The 13,191-nt window shown below is 37.7% G+C and overlaps 1 protein-coding gene across 8 annotated transcripts in view; it reads right to left on the bottom strand.

Annotated features, from left to right (window-relative positions):
- The window catches only part of TNRC6B (trinucleotide repeat containing adaptor 6B), a 138,046-nt gene that overhangs the window by 87,956 nt on the left and 36,899 nt on the right, over positions 1-13,191 (bottom strand). For 6 of the 8 annotated variants that reach the window (XM_041481398.1, XM_041481396.1, XM_041481387.1 and 3 more), the window contains exon 4: positions 10,784-10,851. The exons of the other annotated variants lie outside the window; for them this stretch is intronic. In XM_041481398.1, coding sequence (XP_041337332.1) covers positions 10,784-10,851 — 68 coding nt within the window. The remainder of the gene's footprint in view (positions 1-10,783; positions 10,852-13,191) is intronic. 8 annotated transcript variants of the gene reach the window in all.

The raw sequence follows: 13,191 nt of genomic DNA, 5'->3' as shown, positions 1-13,191 counted from the left end.
ACATGACTTCAAGCTCAAGCCAAGGTCCGACCCTATACATTAATGAAGTGCCCAGGAAAAGATAATGAGTCAGAAGGAAAACTTTATTCACCAAATTTTGCAAACACTCGTTTTTCCACCTAGTTTTTCCTCAATCTGCTGCAATACTTTCCCTCACTGTTCAGCCTATAAATAATTTACCACTAAGCCTCCACTTCTTCAATTCCCCAAATGCCCCTTCCAGACTGGAGAAAGAGAAAGCTTTCAGTCTGCCTTTTAACAAAGTTGTTGGGTGAACAACAGAACTGAAAGCTCATTTCCTACAAATCTCTGTCACACATCACTGCACCTCTACTTTCCACACTAATCCCAGCTTCCTGCACAGCCAGTTCTCCTTTGATGCCAAGGTTCTAACAGTATATTGAGCTCTATGCAGAGCTCTTCCCATAAATTGTTTTCACCCCTTTCAGTGTCTGGGCAAAACTAGCATATACTGCAGCTTATCCCAAAGCACACACATTATTAGCTGTTGGAAGACATAACCAGAACACATAATTATTTGTCTTGTCCTGAAACCCTTCTGTTAGTGGAGAAATCAAATTTGTTCTCTTCTCTAGGAAGCTAAGGAAGTTTAATATATGGATAACTATATTATAGTTTCTTACTTCTCTGCCTCACTTGACCAGAACTGGACAACAGACTCCAAACTTATTTGGGAAATATAAAGACATGAAAAGCCATTGCATGAGACTTAACTACTCTAGGAACTGAAAGAATTGACCCCCAAGATAATCTCCCACCAATGACTGTCTACATCTATGTTGATTGAGTCTTTATATCCATATCCTTAGACATTAAATAAGTACTTTCCAGTAACATAACATGCAACACAACTTGTGTAAATTAATATTCTTAGAATTTCTTTCATCTGCTAATTATCAACCCAGAAGCATCTTGATTTTGAAGGCTATAGTTCTATCCTAACAGGCTCCTAAAAGCCTATAAACTGCCAAAATATCAATGAAATGGGAGACAGTTATCTGTTTAATGCAAATATATGAATGAGAGTGAAAAGAGAATCATAGAATGGTTTTGTACAGAAAGCCCTTTAAAGATCATCTGGTTCCAACCCCCCTGCTGTGGGCAGGGACACTTTCCACCAGACCAGTGTGCTCGAAGCCCCATCCAGCCTGGCCTCAAACGCTTCCATGCATCTTTCAAATAAACAGACGTCCAGGGAAATGGTATAGTATATCATTAGTATCTCATCCCACCCATAGATACAGCAGGCGTTGCTTTCTAGTCATTATTTACATGCCAGTTACATGACTGATCCAACTGACTTTCCATCAACCATAGCTGTTACTACACATTTCAAAAGGAATAGTAATTTCATTCATTAAAGCCTTCCTTCACCCTGCTTAAACCTTGGAGCTTTACACATTTTAAAAGAGCAGCAAGCTTTTTCATCTGACCAGATTAGAATATTTAAGAAAAAACTTCTTTCAGGTCTACAAACACCTTACTGCAACAGGATCCCTTCTTTATACAATGCCTTTAGACATGCTCCTGAACTCTACTAAAAGCAGATTTCTTACAAATACTTTTAGGATATATCTCAGAAAAGACAAGGAAGATTTTTGGACTGAAGTTTTATTCTAGTTCAATCGTTTTTTTTCCCCTAGCTAAAAAGAAATTATGCTGTGCTTAGTGTTTTGGGGTTTTTTTTTTGGTTTTTTTTTTTTTTTTTTTTTTTTTTTTGGTTTTTTTTGGTTTTTTTTTTTGTTTTTTTTTTTTTTTTTTTGTTTTTTTTTTTTTTTTTTTTAATTTATTTTTTGTGAGATAGCCCACTATCGTGCTACAAATTTTTCTAACTTGTCTTTAGTTTTAGCATGGGGAGTTCAATCACTGGGCCGGAAACCTCTTGAGCAAAGGAATTTCTGGCATCTTGGTTGAAGCTGGCACCAACCCATTTTCCTTTGTTCTCATTAAAGGAACCATAATATGCTAAGTTAAATAATAATAATAAAAGCAAGCCAGCCCAAAACAAAACACCCCAAAGTAAAAGCAGAATGCGAAAAGAATGTATTTTGAGTGGATTACTGTAAGAGAGGATTTCCCTAATTTGACTTTTTAAAATAAAAGCACTATTTATTCCTGCAAAAATCTGTAAACAGATCTTTCCAAGTGACTTGAACATCTTCCCTGAGTAATTTGCCTTCATGTACAGTCCTTCAGTTTGAAATGTCAGGAAAGGAACAGCTGGCTATCCAGGCAGAAAATTCTACAAGCTGTAACTGTCACAAATATTCAAATGCATGCAGTAACCCCAAAAACCTCCCAAATATGAACAACTTTGACTTAGGGCAGAGAGTCCAGCAAATTCAATCTATTTAGTTAGCAGAAAAAAAAAATCATAGCAGCTCTCCAGATCACAGCATGCCAGAGGAGCAATGCAGCTTAAGACCTGCAAAGTATCTCTGTAAACAAGTTTTTAATTCATACCATGCTTACCACATAGCACAATATTTTTAGTCATACTAAAGTAAGTCATATCTTTTCCATGGAAATAAAGAGCTTGCTTTTTACCCTTACCTCCCTTTCTTTAACTAATAATGGTCACTTCATCAAGGCTAGTATCTGCATCTTAGAACCGTGACCATTTACCTTTCTCTACTTTAACCTCTGATATACCTAAGCTGCAGTACATAGCCCTCAAAATTTCTATTTTTTCCACACAAACATAAAGACATCACAAACTCATTTACATAACACAAAAGCAGCTTTTTTCCCCTTTCCATCCTTCATCTCCTTGAAAGGAAGAATCGACCATTGTGGGTGTACACGCAAAAAAATACCAAAAAACTGATGGGTTTTTTTTTGAGAGAATGAAGCAGAGAAAAAAGCAGTGAGCATCTTAAATTTGATGCAAAAAGGGTAAAAAAAATTTAGGACTGTAATTCATACACATTTATGATGCCACTGACTTGTGCTAGCAGTTCAAAAACTAAATCCTTAGCAAATCAAAATTAGTGGCACTAACTTGGCACAGTACTACAGAAATTAATCTAAACTGTATTTTTACATTAAGAATATAGACAAAATGCTAATTTAGACAGGACTCAAAATTATTAAACACCCATATAGAATTGTATTTAGGTTGGAAAAGACCTTCAAGACCATCAAGTCCAACCATCAACCCAGCACTGCCAAGTCTACCACTGCACCTTAGATGATTTGGCTTGCTGTTCTTTAAGTCTGTTAGCTGACTCCCAGGTGTCATCCAAGAGCTGCCATCTAAATAGCAACAAAATGCTGAAAAGAGAGCAATGTTCAGCCATCCATATAAATGATGCATTGGAGGGCAGTTACCCGGCAGCTCCTGAGAAAGTTGGCAAATTTGGGAGAGAGAAAAAGGAAAGCCACTAATCAAACATACCTAAAAGCCCCCAACTTCTTGGACAAGGAACTCCAGATGTCAACGGAGTGTCCAGCAGATAGTTTTTTCTAGAATTCCTGGAAAGGGACTAGAGGACAGGAGTAGGTGGACACGTGGGTGGTGGTGCCTGGAATACAGAGGCTTCGGGATTTTAGGAATTTGATCAGTATGCAAACACTCTCCCCTTCAAAGTACAGTAAGCTCTGTAGGACAGCAGCAAATCAGGATATCCTCCATTCCACTAGCAATCACAATTACTACTAACTGGAATAACTAGAGATAACAATCAAAGTATCAAGGATATGTGACACTATGGGTATTTTGCAGTATCATATTTATAAATCAAGCAATCTGGAATGGAAAATATATTTTCATTAAGACAAGTGTGAAGTAGTCTCTTGATCAGATGAGACTGCAAATTCAGAAGCAGGCTCTGTGCACTTCCTACACAGGACAAATGCAGATCTTGGGGCGTGGGGAGAGCCCAAACAAACTAGCCTGTTCTCACCACATGACATCTGGAAAAGAGCAGCATAAATTCCTCAGCAAAGAAGTGCCAAAGCATTTGCACTTAGAATGTACGCTGTCCAAAATATTTTCCTCTCTCAATATTCAGCAGTGGTGTAGACTAAACACATTGTGATAATAAGTGGGAACTTCACTTCCAAAGTGTACTTTTTTCTGTGTGACTTCCTTTTTATTTTTCTTAACGGTCGGTCATCTGGCTTCCGTTTCTTTCCACGTATTAAGAAAATACTTGCAAAACAGCAGTACATGAAGCTGTAGGTTAGCTGAGGTGTATGAAGGGCCTGTATTTGTTCATGGTTTGAAAGGAAAAAAAAAAAATAAAATGACTGAGGACATGAAATGTGGAGTCTTAAAAATCATAAAATGACAACTGAAAACTTTTTAAAGTCTTTCAGAAGCAAATGACTAATTTTAAAACATTTTTGCTTAGAATACTCAGACAAGAGTCTTCCTGTGGGTAATACTTAAGTACAAAAACTTCAAAACATTTAAGTATAACACTGAAATGGTAAAATATGGAAGACTATGAAACTTCTGTTTTAAAGTGCTTGTGTAAAAATTCTGCATATTGCTCAGGAGTACTACATTGTAAGGGTGCAAGTCAGCTTTTGTACCTTTGTTGACTTACATATCACAGCTAAAACACAGCTGTCTCTACAGATACAGATTTTGCTCCTGTCTCATTCATTTGTACCCACTCAATTGCAAAACAAAGGGCAATTCTTTTCCCTATGCCTCAGGGCCCCATTAAACACACAGGTAAACTTGCCTTCAAATGCAAACTTGTCCTGTCACTCACTCCACTGTATGGACTAAAAACATCTGTACAGTATGAAGGTCATGAAAATATTCATTAATCCTTAGCTGGACCAGTTTTCATTTGGTTTTAGTCTCATGGTCTCACACCCTTAAATATCCTATCAAATCTCTAAGGGTATAAAAGAAAGAAGTTAGAACTCCTACTCACATGCTGGTATCAGAGCAAGCCTGAGTTACCACTGGGTCTGAAGCCCAGTCTGACAGCTTACAGAACTGCAACAGCCTGTGACAGAGGTCTGCTATGGCCAACACAGACATCCCACATCTCCCTGTGGTGACTTGTTAGGATCTCAGGCAGAGGACTTAAACATTTAGGGACATTTCTTTAATGGGCCAGTTATTCTACTCACAGAGAACAATCAGCAATCTAAAACCAGCTATGCCTTTACATAATTCTTCAATGCAATTCAAGAAATAATTTGTCATTAATTTCATAGAATTTGGGTTGATATGCAAATTTAGGTACCTCAAATCTGAGTTGATAATCTGAATTAGGATTTGGATACTTTGAAAATCAAAGCATGGATCTTCGGACAAAAACCAACCTCTGCTGAGGTCAGTACTGCCAGTAAATTTAAAAAGTGTAATGGCGTTCAAGGCAAGCCTCAATATCTTCTGTAATATTGAATATCCTTAAAACATCAAACAAACCCCCTGTTACACAAGCTTTTAGTTAGCTGTTTACTTTACATTTGGTAAGAACAATGTTTTATCCCAAAGGAACAGAAGCTATGCTAGGGACCTTTGTGGAATTTCAACCCTCCAAAAGAACACTGCAGTAGTTCATAACAATGTCTATGATTCTCACCAACCAAAGCAGACAAGTTCAGGATATACCACTGCAGCCTTTCTATAGTTTTCAGGAACACCATGAAAGAGTAAGATTGGCACAAAATTCTTTTGTGCCATTGAAGCAGCAATGTTTACATGTGCCCCTGACATAGCAGGCTGCTGAAAACAAAGACTGGCCTGTAAACTGGCTTCTTGATTTCACTTAGTTTTCCCACAGCAAAACTAAGCCAGGGGAGGGGGGGGGGGCTATTCTGCTGTATAAGTGAACACAGTGGTAAGTTTTAATGAAGACTGGGCCCCGTTCAGACACACACATCCAAAGATGAAAGCCAACGATCACAAATTCTTACTGAATATTAGCAAATTTTCTTCACTGTGAGGGTGATTAATATTGCAACAGACTGTCCAGAAAAGCTCTTTAATAAACCTGAGAAGCCTGATAAGACTTAGAAGTTAAACCGAATCTTCAAATCTGCCCCCCCTCCTCCACCTTTAGGCACAGTACTGGATAAGATGACTTTTGGAGTCTGTAATTCCTGTTTCCAGGTCAGGCCAATTTAGCTACTACTTTCTTTTAACTGTAGGGTCACACAGATCCAGGAAGACATTGAACCTTCCCGCTGAAATGTCAAAGAAAAATAAGATACTATTACCAAATGTTAAACAATTTTGTGATGCTCAGTGGCTCCAATATCATCCTAGCATTACTGCAATTTTGGAGGGTTTCATTAAAAACCTTTGCCCCAGAATGTGTACATTAACCTATCAAGCCAGGAAAAAGCCTATTCAGTAGGTCTAACCAATAACACTTACTAAATTACAGAAATGATCTTGTTTTGATACCTTTCTTACAATGTGAATCACTTTCAGATGTACAAATAGTCATGATAGTTGAAGACTTTTCTCTCCCCTTACTACAAAACAGCAGGCAGGGTACCAGCTGAGGTACTTCAGACAGCAGAAGCAGCTTGGCTTACCTTCCTACTAAATGCAACTATGAATTGGCTCACTTTTTGTCTGAATAGCTACTGTCAAACAGACCTCTCCACCTGTCAGTTAGGAAGAGTAAAACATGTACATTTATCTTATAAAAAGGAGTAGTTTTTCATTACCCAGTCCCTTTCACTTATTAGGGTGCATACATTTCTGGTTGTGACAGCAGGTGGTAATTTATTAGCACAAGCAGAGTTGCTAATTAATGCTGCTAGAGCTAGGAGCAGAACCTCAATTTAAGGACTTCAGCAGCATTCTTCTTCCTGCCCCTGTGTCTGCCCCATGCTCATCAACAGAAGTTCGACTGTTTTGGAAAGATGTTTCTGGATCACATCTGCCTCTTAATCTTTGCTCCAGCAGTAGCAAAGTAAAAGCCCTATTACAACTGATAAGAGCACAACAGGCTGCTGCCATGTAAAATGCAAGTATTTTGTGGAGGGAGATAATATTTACTCCCTAAGCATGCCAGTTCAGGTCAACCTCTTTGTAATGGATGAAAATATGAGAGAATACTTCTAACAAAATGTTCAGCTGTAATGAAGCATAATGACATCTTTCTCCATTGGGAAGGAAGGAAGAAAAGGGGTTTCTTACCAAACATATTAGCCACATAAAATTATGTGACCAAGCTAACACACAGTTATATTCCATGCCAGACAGGTAAGAAGGGAGAAGGTTACAGAGTACATAAAAACTGGGAAGTAACAATTTATCAAGGAGACACTGGCCCTCAGCCAGAGCAGGAGCTCGGTGTGAGACAGCCATGATCCGCTCCAGCAGCCCCAGCAGGCTCACTTCTTCTAAGTCCAGTTTTTAGCATAAATCACTTTACTGTTGCACAACCAGGACACCTTTGTGACACATGCACCGCACATAAACTGCAAATATTTCACAGGACTGAGATGACTGTGCCCATTCCATTTCTCACTTGTACTAAGGATTTTGAATGGGTAACTTCCTCATAATGAGCTTAAATTGAAATAAATTATATTCATGTTGTAAATGATCAGTTTAAGATTTCTGAAGACCTTGTATACAGTTTATCCAGGTAATTCTTTCTCATAAATGTGACAGGTATCAGAAGACAGCACTTCTCAGGTATCACTTACAGTTCAATTAAAAATCTTAAAACGCTGTAACTTTAGTATGGTAAATCTGTCCAAAATAACTGTCCAGTACAGCAGAAAAAAGTACAACATTGCAGCAGGGTTGTTTGTTATTGCTGGGTTTGTTTGCATCTTATGTGTGTGTGTGTTTGTATAATACTAGAAGGCAAAAATGACAGGTTTTTATCCCTGAGTCAAACTGAAGAAATATTCTGTTTCATAAAGAGCCAGAAATCATCCATGGATGCTGGCTCTTTGTGTTCAGTTTTAAAACTATACTTTAGCAAAGGAAATGTCACATGAAACCGGGGCTATGTAAGAACTATTGCATCCATTGAAAGTGTCTCAGAAGCATCTTTTTATTTCTGTTCTTTCATTGTCCATTAAAGTTTTGAGCCACTGAAATGCAGATAAATAGTAAGAAATTTGCAGGGCTTTCCTAGGAGATCAACACTGGCAGACTGCTCTGGAACTCCAGTGCAAGTTCACTCCCTTGCTGAAACTCTATCTGCTGAACACTTCCTCAATAATCTCAGTGCAGAGCAACCCAGATCAGGCTGCTTAATGAAAGGCAATTACATTACAATGGCCAGCTTTCCTGAAAAGTAAATTAGAAGCAGTCAAAGAAAAAACATTCCATCTGCATAGCTGTAGAGGCAGTAAATTCTACTAAGGACAGCTGGAAAGGGAAGGAAGCATCTTCAGTGGATCAGCTATTTCTGTAAGAGAACATCTGACTCTACATTCAAACTTAGAACCTACCTTTCACTAACAAGCTCCAATTTTATTTCAAACCAACTAGGAGGACAACAGTAGACATGGGTACACCAAATCACAGAATCACTGCAGATGGATGGGAACTCTGAGACCATCAATCCCATGCCTTTGCTCAAAGCATGGTTAACTAGAGCAAGCTAAAGCAGAATTGGAGTTGTGCTCAGCTGAGTTTTGAGTCACTTAAAGGGCTATGAAGGCAAAACTTTATTGGGTAACCTCTTCTAAAAGCTCTGACCATGTTTAACAGTAAAAAAAGAAATTTTTTTTCCTTGTGTTCGAGTGGACTTTCCTGTATTTCAGTTTATGCCAATGTTTTCTTGCCTCTCCACCAGGCACCACTGTGAAGAATTTGGTTCCATCTTCCTTACTCTCCTCATCAGACACTTGTACACATGGATAATATCTTCCCCAAGTGTTCTTATCTCAAGGCTAAACAGCTACAGCTTTCCCTGCTTCTCCTCTGTCAGATGCTCCAGAGTTCCTCTCTGTGCTCTTTCAAAAACCCAGTCCAGTATGTTGACGTCCAGCTAATCCCCACTGCAAGTAAGTAATAATACCAAGAAATCATTTCAGATTTATTTTTCTTCCTTTTTACAACAAGAGGTAAACTCTGTCAAGGCAGGCAATTTGTTACTTAAACTGAAAATTTGGTACTGCGAGTAGAGAAAGATTCAAGTGATGAATTTAAATTTAAGAGCAATACCCACAATTGAATTTTGCTGGCATTATGCTAGTATTAGTTGCATAAAACAACTACTTTCAACTCTTTGTTGCATTACTAAAATCACACCTTTAGACTTCAATCAAAACATTATTAAGAATGATACTCCTACAGCAGAATCTGTATGATAAGGATTCAGATGCCACCTCAGCACAAATTTATTAGTTAAAAATTAAAAATATTGCCTATCACTAATCTCATATTCTTTAATAACCAGAGATTTCAAGAAGAGAGATAATGTTTCAAGTCACTTGAAAAGCTCCAGTTAAAAATCAGATCAACTCTAAAGTAATTCTAGTTCCCACCTGCACCTAAAATAAGACACCTAACAAAAACAAGGCTATGGCAAATCCAATGCAACATCCCTAATATTACTCACTATAATAATGTATTTCATTAAACTACTAGATATATAAATAAACAAATTCAGGAGAGCAGAAATCTAACTCCTACTTTGTATTTCTGCTCAAATTTTCCTTCTGGAACTTTCTGAAAGTTTCTACCTCAACAACTTTTGTATCTCTTGGTACCACAGTAAGTTGCTCAGTCTGAATAGATAGAAATAATAACAATTACTTTGAGAAGTTTGGCTCGTGTCCACGATAGAAAGAATGTGCATGTTCAGCACTAGAACTCTGCTGACCTCAACTTGCCTACCTTAGAAATGGTTTCTCACTGTCACACATGCAGTGCACTTACAGTTGCCAGCTTATCTAGGAGGCAAAGTACATTTCACCCCAAGTCACATCCCAGCCTTTCTGCAACAAGTGTAGTGAAGATCAACAAGAAATTCTCATGAGGAGACATCCAATTAGGCTTAGGAAAAAAAGAGCTCTGCGATCTAGATTTTCCAAAGACCACTTTCTTCCTTGCTCCAAATGACAGGGAAAGGAAAAAATGAATTATGGTATCAGAACTGAATTATCATTGCATTAACTAATGACGAGAATACAGAATACAGGCATCGCTAAAGTACTTCCAGGACAAGGCTCTGCTCTTCCTATCCAAACAAAAACCCCAGGAAAAAGTCCAACCAGTACTGGATTTCAGTTTGAAATCATATGAAAAAGCCTTTTCCTAACAGAAATCAGTCATTTTCTTCTCTGATCAGGCTGCTTTCCCTAAAGCTCTGTGTACCAGCATCTTGCATTGTTCATCCTCAAAAGAGTGTTTTGTTTGTAATTTTTGATCCTTTATTAAAATGCATTCTAAAGAAATAAGGCTCAAAGAGGACCAATCTGCCATATGCACACCAAAAGGAAGGCCTTGGTTCTTTCATATTTCACATTATTTCAGTGAAGAGCAGCTGTATAAAAACTTCATGTACAAACTCACTACGGCAGTGCCAAGCTTCCAGAATGATTATCCCTTTTACAACAATTTCTGATTCATGTATTGAAATTGCAATGCGTATTTCTATGCTTTTACATTTAAGGCAAATCAACATCCTGCCTCTATTTTTTTCAGCCACCATTCACTATTTATATATATATATATATATATATAGATATTTGAGGAACCAATAGGGTGAGCACCAAGCAACCAGCTAATGCTCCCAGCACGCTTAAATGAGAGTGCTTCACACCATGTACTACAGTAAGGCCCTTTTTAAATAAACGCGTGACTCACTGTTTGTTTTCTTCACCAGGAGGTGGAGTCTTGCCATGCCCCTCCATTACAAAATCCTCATGTTCCATCTGCAAAGGCAAGCATTGCAGGTCAGAAATTGGTGGAGCAAAACGCACATCACCTAAAGTGGCCCTTTTCATATGCAACAACTCAAAACAGCCACTTCACCGCAGTGGCTGGTCCAGAACAGATCATGTAGTTTCTTAGCAACATATGTACATCTCCAACCCCATTGCTATGGTATCATTTCATAGCACAAATTTCAGAAAAATCTTGCAAGGGAAAAAGAATGGTTTAATGGCTACAGCAGAATACTATCAGTCAGGGTACATAGGTTTTACGTTCTGCTCTGTTAAGGGCTTCCCTTGTCATTCTAATGATTATTTCTATCATTCTTCCCTACGCATAATGCAGGAATTAAGAAAAAAGGTTTATCAACATCTCCGGAAAAAAATTAAAATTTTAGAAGAAACCTATTAAGCACAGAAAGAAATTGCTGCAAAAGCAGAGTACTTCTTGTGAAAAATAACTTTTCTTTGAAAAAAGACTTTAAGTGCACATGCAGCTTAGTTAGCAGGGTAAAAAAGAGGCCTAAGGAAACCTCAAATAGATGCTGTTCCAATGACAACATAAGGTAGGCATTTCCTTTGGCTCTCTTGTTAGAAGATTCCAATAGCAGTAAGGAAGTCTTATGTTTAATTGTTTGCTTTTAAAATATCAATTTTAGCATAGATTTTCAGAAATTTCTTTGGAGAGAAAGAAGAATTACATTATATTTGCTTATTCATTAATTATGCAGTCTTCATTTAATCACTTAAATCAGCCAGTTCTTGCACAGGTAGCAAAAACATTCTTCTCTTTATATAAAAAGTCAACACATACATGCAATTAGTATTTTATATAAACATCCAGATAGTTAGCAATGCTCTACTTCATGTGAAGCCAGCAAAAAGGTCCCACTGTAATAATCAATAAGGCACACAAAAAACAACTGAATCATAATCACACACAAATCCATGCCAACACATTGAACTGTGAGGAGGGAAGCACTATTCAGTCAGTTAAGATAACACATCTTAGTCAGTCTTTGAAGTCGAAAAAAAACCCCCAAACCAAACCAAAAATCCATCAGCCACTTCCCCTTGTGCCCCTGCCCTCCCCCCGAAAGAGTCAAGTTTACTCATTTGAACACTAATACTTTTGTCAGGTCAAAAATACTTTCAAAACCCCGAAATCTGCAAATGGACATCTAACAAGGACACAAGAAATTATGTTATTTGACTGTCCAGGCACAGCCCTAAGCAAGACCATGAACAAACCGACAAAGTGAGGAACTGAAAGGTGCCAATGACATCCATAAGACAGACAGTCAATCAAATATGTGAAAATTCATATTTTCACATGTACCCCCATGTCTCCCAGTCCAAATAGTACTTTCATATAAAAGCAATGTCTGAAAACAAGAAAATTTCTATTTACAGTTATTTAGTAACTTGGACTTTCATCCATGTATTCTCACCATATCAGATACATAAATCTATTTGTACTTCAGTCCATACCTGATTCACAACAGCTCTAACAGCTGGACTCTCACCTGTCTAGCTAAAGAGACAGACATCCATTCCACTGAATTCTGCTGCTGAAAATGCTGTAACACCAAGTGTGTCGATGGGTAAAATTGTTACAGATTTGTGGCCACATTGCAAAACAGCATGGTTCTGTAACTGAGAGTAAATGTTTAAGAATTACTCTTACACAGGAGGTATTTTAGCTTGTTGCTGGTATGAGACAAGTACAATTCACAGAAATGGTAAGCAAGGGAACAGTTTGTGGCCAGTACTGGGAAGATGAAATGCAGCCTTTGGGAGTAAAGAGGCACTACATAGAGCATATTTAGTGCTAAACTAACAAGATTCCCATATAAAACAGAAAAACAGAATTCAGTACAATGAAGCTGTAGAAAAGGAGGAATCATAAAAAAAAAAAAAAAAAAAAAAGGAAGTGTAAAAGGCAATGATTTTAAATCCACCAAAAACATAAGAATGGGAAATTACTTTATTAGATGATAGTTAGGAAATCTGATTACTGGAACATCTTGCAGACCACCACCAGAACAAGTCAATCACTGAAGTACTGCTGCTAGAACTGTTGCTTTATTATGAATTTTATATGAAGAACACTAGTGACATCCCTGTCCCAGCATGCTTATCTAGCAAAGAGCTTAATTCATGCTTATTTCAAAGAGAAGTGGCCAAATAATGACAAAGGACCTGAGCTAAGAACAAGATTGTGTCTGGACCTCTTTTAAAGCAACTAGACAACCCCATCTGCTTTAAGAAACGTTAAATCAGTCTGCTGTACTTCAGACAGTAGACAGAAGTACCTGAAATTACTAAAACATGCATCAT

The sequence above is a fragment of the Pyrgilauda ruficollis genome, unplaced genomic scaffold, assembly GCF_017590135.1.
Source record: "Pyrgilauda ruficollis isolate IOZ18807 unplaced genomic scaffold, ASM1759013v1 scaffold56, whole genome shotgun sequence".
Classification (NCBI taxonomy): Eukaryota; Metazoa; Chordata; class Aves; order Passeriformes; family Passeridae; genus Pyrgilauda; species Pyrgilauda ruficollis.
The sequence above is the reverse complement of the archived record's forward strand: the minus strand, read 5'-3'. Positions and strand labels throughout refer to the sequence as shown.